The following is an 8,821-nucleotide window of genomic DNA, read 5'->3' as shown; positions in this document are numbered from 1 at the left end:
GCAGGGAACCCAATGTGGGACTTGATCCTGGGTCTCCAAGATCACGCCCCAGGCTGAAGGTGGCGCTAAACCGCTGAGCCACCAGGGCTGCCCATTACTCTCCCTTTTTGTACTTAAACTTGTCACGGACCGGCAGCAAATGGTGCAGGGACCAGCACAGGTACACAGACCACACTTTGAGTAGTGCTGTACTGGAGGAAATAGAATCATGAGAAGAGCTCATGCTCATCCAAAGCTCACAAGTCATGGTGGAGACAATGGTGGGAAACATACATTTGCTGTACAAAGTGGCAAGTGTAGTGGTCCCTCCAGGTGTTGGTGCAGCAAGTATGGCAGACGCTGGGCTTAGATGGTAGAGTATAGAATGGTCTGGTTATACTTTCCTCTTCCTTTGGCTGCAGGCCCCTGCCACACTGCTGCTCAGGAACACAGTTCCTCATGGGTGGCCTTTGTGATAACGACAGAGTTAAGGGTGGGTTGGGAATGGCCTTTTCTGGAAAGATACTACTTTTGAAGTTCCGCAAGACTTAAGCCCATGGATGGGGTTTGGGAAATGGGATGGAAGAGGTGCTTTAGAAAGTGTGAGCTGCTATCTGTGGTGGTAGCTGTCGATTTTCCTTCCCCCAAATTGCTTGGAATTCAAGGAGCTCTGAGGATGAAAAAGAACCCTGATGGAGGCAAACTGTTGGAGCTCCCCTGTTGACCTATTGGAGACCTAGGCTCCAGAGCATAAAGACCCAGAAAAAACATAGTAAAATTACTTAGAGGTTCTATACACCATACATCAAAATAAATATATTACATTACCTGAACCACTGTGTTTTTTGGGCCACAATAATTCAAAGCAAAACAAAGTATGTGTGAATTGCCATGTGGCACATAAAGCCGTGCCTCAGGCATCACTAGCCTTTAGATTTAATGCTACCATAGTCTCAACCACCAAACTTCAGGCCCCTTAAATTTTTTAGAAAACCAAATATCCTATGCAAGAGACAAAATGTTAGATACAGATAGACATAGTATATCTGCCTGATCAAAAAAAAAATCAATGGACTAGGGGTATGAAGAAATATGTTAGGAATCTAGATCAATATCCCTCATACAAAGACAGAACAGAATTTTTTTATTGTAGTAATCAACATGATGCCACAAATAAAAATTTCAATAGTTTTGTTTTTCAAGTCTTGAACTCTAGCTTACAACAACCTCAGTATATTTTGTGGATTTAGTGAGGGCAAAGCATAGTTCCCGGTCTGAGGAGAGGCTATCCATCCACAACTCATAATGCAAGCATCTCAGCCGACCCTATTAATTTTCCATACACACGGAGCCAAATTCTGCCTGGGATTATTATGCAATTTTCAAAATGGCTTTAAGTCTTTCAACTTACAAAGTTACCATTTACATTGCACTGGCCTGCTGGCTAGGATGAATGAATGAACACTCTTTCCCAAAGGACCATAATTCATTCTCTGATCATAGCTTATACATTTGGGAGAATTGGGATCAGTGTGCCTGGCGCCTCCCCTCCTCTCTGCCCCACAAAGGAGTCATACACTGCAAGAGAAGGGGAGACAAAGTGGCTGTGTGCCATAGAGTGCAGAGGTGTGGCTAGGGAGGTGTTGACTGTGAGCAGCAGCGGTCCAACATATAAGCAACTGTCTACATGATGTGATTTCAGGTGCACCAAAAAAGGCCTCATTGCCCCTCAGTTTAAACACTCCCTTCCCACTGGCGAATGCCTGGAATTCCACAGTTTGGAGAGCTCTGTTCCTTTGGTTTAAAGCTTTGATCCCTGTTAAAATAGCCGTACCCTGGGTGGGCAGCCCCATTATATCCTATCAGCCAGATAGACTGTAGGCAGATGAGTTTGAAAGTTTCTTCACTGAAAGCAGGTTCTGAGGATAGGGCGAAGAGAAGACACTGTGCACCTGAGGGGGGTGGGGAGAGGTGGGCATCATCTGGGGGTGGGCAAAGGGAACCGGGCCCAAGACAAACCATGTGTGCGTGTGTGGCCGTATGCACGGCTGTGTATGAGCTCCTCCCATGGCGGCAGCTGCTGAACACCCTTTCTTAACTCTCTCCCAGAAACGTTGATTTATGCTGCCTTTGGAGCCATGGAACTAGACTCTCCTCCCAGCTACAGCAAGATAATAGCTGCTGGCTACAGCTGGGAATTCTCGAATTCTTGCAAACTGGAGACTAGGAACGAAAGGTGAAGGAAAGTTCTTCTGAGGTCCAAAGAGGAAAATGGGGCCCAACGGTGTCATCTAAATGCTTCCAGTGGGGCCTGAAAGCACAGACCCATGAATCGTAGAACGTGAACACTGGCTCAATCAGCACATCCTTTTGTGTTTCCCTCCACTGATTGTTTCTCTTTGTCTCTACAGGCTGAAGAGTAAGAATGAGTCATTGGCCTGACTCCTAACTCCAGCAAGGGAGCCTTGAAGGGTAAGATGGTTGTTTATGCAAAAGAGAAAAAAAGAAAACCCAATCTTAATTCATAGTCACTCATCTGGGCTGTAGAGAGCATATAATGCAACACATTTTATACTTCGGTAAAGGAACCAGATGTTTGTCAGTTAACATTCTGTGTCACCGGATAGGCAGAGCGTACCGGATCCACAGCCACCCGTGCTGTTCCTGCAGGCGTTCCTGCCCCAAAGCCTGTTCTTCCTCAGGGTCTGGACAGTGCCTGAAATTCTGCAGCCAGAGCTGTCGCTTGGGGGCTAGAAGGCCAGAAAGTCTTTAAGAGGCCCTTATAAAAATGGAACTCCTTCTTAAGCCTTGCACCTTTTATTCAACTCCTCCCTTAGATTGGCTTAAAGCCTTGAAGAAGCTGCTTGGAGGAGGAGCAGATGCTTTAAGGCCAAAGACATATTGCATCAAACCCCAGGGCCAGTTTGCCTATGACCTAGCCTGAATCCTAGTCATTCACATAGCACCCCACAAATTTTGCTATATCATCATATTCCCAATACTCTCCTGTGTTTCTTCAAGCCAGCTCACATTTTTATTAAAAGCAACTTGTGCCAACGTTGTCTTCTTAGATTTGTCCTAATGAAATCATGGGTTGGGTGTACTATATATATATATATTTTTTCTAATCCACTTTAAAATAAATATTGATTAAAATAAAACCCCAAAACCTCACTGGCCCACATATCACTGAGGGATTCACACACTTCCCTTTGGGAAGCACTGTGCTGGCTCATACAGAGCATATTGCATATAAAAGTTTATATTGAAAATAGGTCACAGTCCTTCATTTCAAGGTACTCAATACCCAGTAGTTGAAAACAACTGTTGCCTTTGTAGTTAGTTGCATGAGCTCTGGAAGATCATGAATTTATGGGAGGTCATGTCTTCCTCTGCGAGGTCATGAAATTCAATCAATGCTTGCCTTCCAATCTGCCCTTTGGTCACAGGGCTCCACAGGTGGAACATATCAAACTCACCAGCCAAATTATGACTCTTAATTGGTGTTTCTTTTAAAGTGGATATGTCATTTGTCAAATGTTCAATGCAGGCGCAGGCCTAGCCCCAGGCAAAATTATGAAGTAGGAGAAGAATGCCAGATACATAGGCGGCCCTCAAATGTTTGTTGAAAAAAGAATGAATGAGCCCTCCATCCTTGACTCCTCTCCCAGCCCCCACGTCCACCAGGTCACTATGCCTTTTTCAATATACTCCCAAATACTGCTGCTAGTTTTTTTTTTCCCCCTTCCAGATCTCTTCTGCCCTGGGCCTTTATCACTTCTTGTCTGGATGATTTTCACAGCGTATTTTAACTTGCTTCCAATCCTCTTTTTTCTCCAAGCCATTCTCCACAATCCACAAAGTTGCTGGAGAGATCTTTTCCTCAGGCAAATGTGATCATGTCACCTCTCCACTTAACATTTCCTTAAGTGGTTCCCCAGGCTCCTTGGCCTGGCTTCAAGACTGCATCATCTGGCCCTGGCTTGCTCACCGCGGGCCACATGAACTCTTCTGACCTGCTCTGCACCCCCCCTCCCCAGCCTGAGCGGTTGCTTGTACTTCCCACCCTCCAGCCGGCCAGTGGCCCAGGCTCTCCTTGCTCAGTCTCCGTTTGTGCTGCTTCTTTTCTCTTGGCACATTCCTTGCCATCTTCTTTTCTGACCTCAATTCCTACTGGCCTTGTAAGTCTGAGTTTAGGGCACCATCTCTTCTGGGAAGCCTTCTCTTACCTTCTCTCAGTCCTTAGAATGTTGTCTTTGTTCTGTCTTATGGCTGACCGTATGCTGTGTTAACATTTTCTGTTTGGTGGTTTTCTCCATTAGACTTGTAGCTCTTTGAAGTTAGGCACCAAGGATTAATCTTTGGCTCCCCATTTTCTGTTTGCATCTCATGTGTCGGTGCATAGTAGGAGTTCAAATATTGATTACCAAATGAACGAAGGAATGAATGAGCGAGCTCCTCAGCAACCTACCCTTCTTTTACCTCTTTTCTCAGCCCACAAGCTCTGACACATGACTTCCTCTACCCTGGCCTGGGCACTCTCAGGAAAATGAATGGTGTGGAGGCTCTTCTTTTCTTTCCTTATCAAAACTTACTTTTACCTAGACCAGAAACAACACAATCAGATGATAAACTAATTCACACTGAGGTTAAATCATGTCGTTTTTACAAGTAACTTTGAGTTCCTACTGTGTGCAAGGCACTGTGCTAGTATGTATGAGGGGTGGTGGGTCACAAACAGAAATAGGGGAGTTAAAGATCCCCACCTAGGAACACATAGGTAAGGACTAAATGCATTCCTCCTTTGAGAGGTATTTCATTTTCCAAGAACTGGAATTCTAATGGAGAGATTTAAGCAGGAGATATGGGTATTTGGGTCTAGGAGACAGTTCAAGCAGCCTTCGACTCCATCTACCAAGCAGGCTAGCTCTGGCTCCACGAATTTGCTGTGTCCCATGATTTTCTAATGAGTTAGGCTGGCGTTAAGCCCCAGGTTATTTTGTTGTCACCAGTAATGTTTTGCTTCAAGAAGGGTCACCGGGGGCTATGTTGCAGGAGACAGATTCTTTTAACATGCTGGGATCAGGTGCTTTCTCTGACTTTGTGAGGCTCTTTGGAATCAAACGTAGCAAATCCCACGGGCTTGTAGATTTTTAAGTACAGGAGTCAGAGATGAGGCAGGCTGTGAACTGCACCCCCACCCCCTGCCCCGGCAGTCCCCAGCTGCCCCTGAATACGACTATTCGACTATTCGTGGGTTGCATTTGCGAACCCGGCCGGGGCTGCCGCGTTGGGAAAACGGTTTCAGGAAAGCTCCTCGGGGAGCAAAAAGAGGAGGGTACATTTTGTGCGGAGGAGGAAGACTTCGGGTGGCTCCGGTGGCCAGGGGCGAGCCGCACCCCGTGCGGCGGAGCGGAGAGAGGCCCCGAGGCCAGGGAGCCCCACGCACCCCGAGAAAGGATGGAGAGGTTGCAAAAATCCTAAAGGGAAAAGCCCTGCCGGCTGTAGGCCAATGAGCGGCGGGAAGGAGGAGTGAGGCTGGGGAACTTCTCCCAGAGCCAGTCAGAGGGGACGGCTGCTGGGAAGCCAATCAGCGCGCGGGAGCCCGCAGCCCCTCTGCAGTAGTTATGCCAGAGCGCCCTGGGTAGAGCGGCAGCGAGCGGGCAGCTGGGCTGGGCCGCCAGGAGCCACCGCACGCGCTCGCTGCTCTCCTCCCTGCCGCCCCCGCCCGGTCCCAGCGCCGCGTGCCACAGTCGGCCCCGCAGCCCCGCGCCCCGCACCCGCAGGCTCGCCGCCGCTCGGTGGCCGCCGCCTCCTGGCCGAGCGCTTGGCCTCGCCCCGCCCCGCCCGGTCCCCGGTCGCCCCGCCCCGCCCGCCGGCCCCGCCCCGCCCGAGCCGCCGAGCTGTTCCCGCCCTCGCCCTGCGCCCAGGTAGCTGCGAGGAAACTTTTGCCGCGGCTGGGTAGCGGCACGTCTCCCGCTCCGCAGGGCCGCTGCCAGCCGTGCCGAGTCTCGGGACTGCTCTCGCCCCCGCTGCCACTCTCCCGCGCTCTCCTCGCTGCCCGCGAAGCAGGATGGCGGGGACCGTGCGCACCGCGTGCTTGGTGGTGGCGATGCTGCTCAGCCTGGACTGCCCGGGACAGGCGCAGCCCCCGCCGCCGCCGCCGGACGCCACCTGTCACCAGGTCCGCTCCTTCTTCCAGAGACTGCAGCCCGGACTCAAGTGGGTGCCCGAAACCCCCGTGCCAGGTGAGGAGATGTCCCCGCGCGCGTCCCCTGCCCCCGGCGGAGAGCGGGCGGGTGCGTGGCGACCGTACCCCTAGCGCGCTGGCCTCGCGGGGCCGCGGTGGTGCTCCCTGCCGCTGGGCACCTGGGAGTGGTCGCTGCGCCCAGGGCCCGGCCAGGTCTACCGGGGGAGGGCGGGAGGGTGCGTGTGGACCGTGCCCACATCTCCCCGGCTCGCTCTTCTGTCAGAGAAGATGCGGGTGGGAGGAACGGCAGGGATGGCCTTCTCACGAGCGCCCATTTTTGGGGGGAGGGTGGGAAGGTGGGAGCTGCTTCCCCGGGTCTCTGAGAACTGGCGCCCTGCAGCTGAGCCGGCGCCTCGGGCATTTGCCACCCTCGCCTGCACGGACGTGCCAGCATTTCAGCCAGAGCTGGACCGCGGCTCCGGCCATTCTCTCTCCAACCTGCCCCCACGCCCTCCTTCCCGCAGCCTGGGTTCCCGGGGTTCGCGGCCCCAAGTGCAGGCAAAGTTGGGGACAGATCTCCGAATCCGCAGTGTCAGGTAGACACGCTGGGGCAAACTTTTGAGTAGGAAGATCCCCAAGATGGGGAGGACCGAACCTTTCCCTTCAGAACATGCGTCCTTTATCTAGGTTGGCAAAATTGCTTCGAAAACGGTGCTGCTGGCCGGGGAGCAGGAGTCCAAAGACGATTTAACTCCTCCCCTTCTCAGATTCATCTGCCTTCTTGACAGACTGGACCCCGAAGGGGAGATGATTTTAGGTGGAGGAAAGTTTCTGAATGCCTGCCTTTTGTTCTGCACAATCAGATCGTGTTGTAAAGGCATATTTTAACCTTAGCTGAGGGCTGCCGCTGTCAACAGATGAATATTAATGGCCCCGTGTGATTGACTGTCCCGCGGTTGGACTCCTAAAAGCCTGCCTTAGAATCCAATTAGGACAAGTTGCTACACTGACAATGCGGGCAAAAAGAGTTGGTTTCAAACAGGTTCATTTGTCGGAGGTGCACTCTGCTGAAGCGGCCGGTGGCATTCGCGAAGCCTAAGCCGTCTGTGGGTCTTTTCGCCTCTGGGGTCTTTTCGCCTCCCACGAGGTGCGCCTCCCGCGCTTCGCGCTTCAGAGGGATCGGGGAGCAGCCCTCGTCAAAACTTGGCTCGTGGCTCTCAACAAGTCAGAGAGGCGGGCCTGATGGTTGGACCAAGTTGTGAAGGCGATGCGCACCCTGTGGGCGCTGCCAGCGAGCCTTCACTAGCGGGAGGTTACCTAGGCAGCCAGCGCGCCCTCAGCCCTCAGCCTTTTCTTTAGGTGGATGAAAAGAGCCTAGCGAGCCTGCTGTTTGGTTGCAAAGGTAATTGGTCACCCCTTTTGGCTACGGAAATGCATTTGCGCATATGTTAAATATTGCCATTGCAGGATTTTGGCTTTCTGGGAGGGGAAAACTACCTCTTCCACTGTTAAGTGTTAATAATGTACCACGTGGGCGTGTGCGAGAGCGAAAGGGGCAACCTATGAATCAGTTCCACAGAGCTGAAACAACAGGCAGACCTCTTTCCCCACCAAGTACCATGGTAATTAGATTGCGAAGGCCAGAGAACAGGCTTTTGTTGATAATGTAAAAATTGGTCCTCACAGGGTGAGTCCCCACAAGATGAATGGGTCCACGGTTGGGGCTGGGGCCATATTTGACTGATGCGAAGCCAGGGAGTAAAGGTTGTGCTCAAAAGAAGAAAAAAGACCAGAAGGAACCCACCGATACTCATTTAGCAACCCCCTCCCTGTACACACACTCGTGCTGGTGCTGGCCCTCCCTTCTCCTCCCCAGCTCTCTGGCTGCCTGCCTCTTTGCAGCATCTGTATACAAGTATTGAGAGGGCCCACACACTGCGTGTAAGAGATTTGGCCTGGGCTCCCTCCCTGCAAGCTCCCTTGCTCCCTGCCTGAGGATGGCCATGCTGCAGAGAACAGGAATGCCTAGTGGGGCTTTTTCCTTTCCCTACAGTATTTCCCAAGCTCTGTGGGCAAAATCACTTGCCAAGGGTCTTCATGGAAACCCAACTTCCCTCCTTCACTTCTATTTCATGACCCTGTGTGGTGATTAGCACCTTCTGCATGCAGCCCACTTCTGACTGCAAATAGGGTGACATCCAGGTGGCTACCAGATACCCTGGGTTTTCTCCGAGGCCGATGGGGCAAGGGAGGGGGAGGCGTGCAGATTTCCAGTACTCTTGTCTTGCCGGGAAAACCATGTGTCCAGAATTTCACTTGGGCAACTGTGATCACTGTAGAATGGCAAACGGGGAAAATCCTAATGTCCATGTGGAAAGAGCTCATCAGTATTTCAGAGAAGAGATGATAATGGCCGACTAAATACAATGGCAAGTGCATCATTTCAAAGTGAACAAATGTGTCATTTGCTGCTGTCATTCAGTGGTTGGAAATTGAAAGAGAGCTGCAAATTATTTGGTAGTTATGAACCATCAAGATGACCGTTTGACTTTTTTTCCCCATCTATATTTTAAGCCATGTTCAGTTTGCCTGCTTCACTGTATTAACTGCATTAAAGCTCTCTTTGTCCCAGATGAAATGCGATTTGGTCAT

The 8,821-nt window shown here is 51.2% G+C and overlaps 1 protein-coding gene across 1 annotated transcript in view; it reads left to right on the top strand.

The window, feature by feature from the left end:
• Positions 1-6,052: 6,052 nt before the first annotated feature.
• The window catches only part of GPC3 (glypican 3), a 440,745-nt gene continuing 437,976 nt past the window's right edge, over positions 6,053-8,821 (top strand). The window contains exon 1 of the mRNA XM_038586609.1: positions 6,053-6,227. Coding sequence (XP_038442537.1) covers positions 6,053-6,227 — 175 coding nt within the window. The remainder of the gene's footprint in view (positions 6,228-8,821) is intronic.

The sequence above is a fragment of the Canis lupus genome, chromosome X (assembly GCF_011100685.1).
Source record: "Canis lupus familiaris isolate Mischka breed German Shepherd chromosome X, alternate assembly UU_Cfam_GSD_1.0, whole genome shotgun sequence".
In the NCBI taxonomy this organism is placed as follows: Eukaryota; Metazoa; Chordata; class Mammalia; order Carnivora; family Canidae; genus Canis; species Canis lupus.
This window is presented reverse-complemented; position numbering and strand designations above follow the sequence as displayed.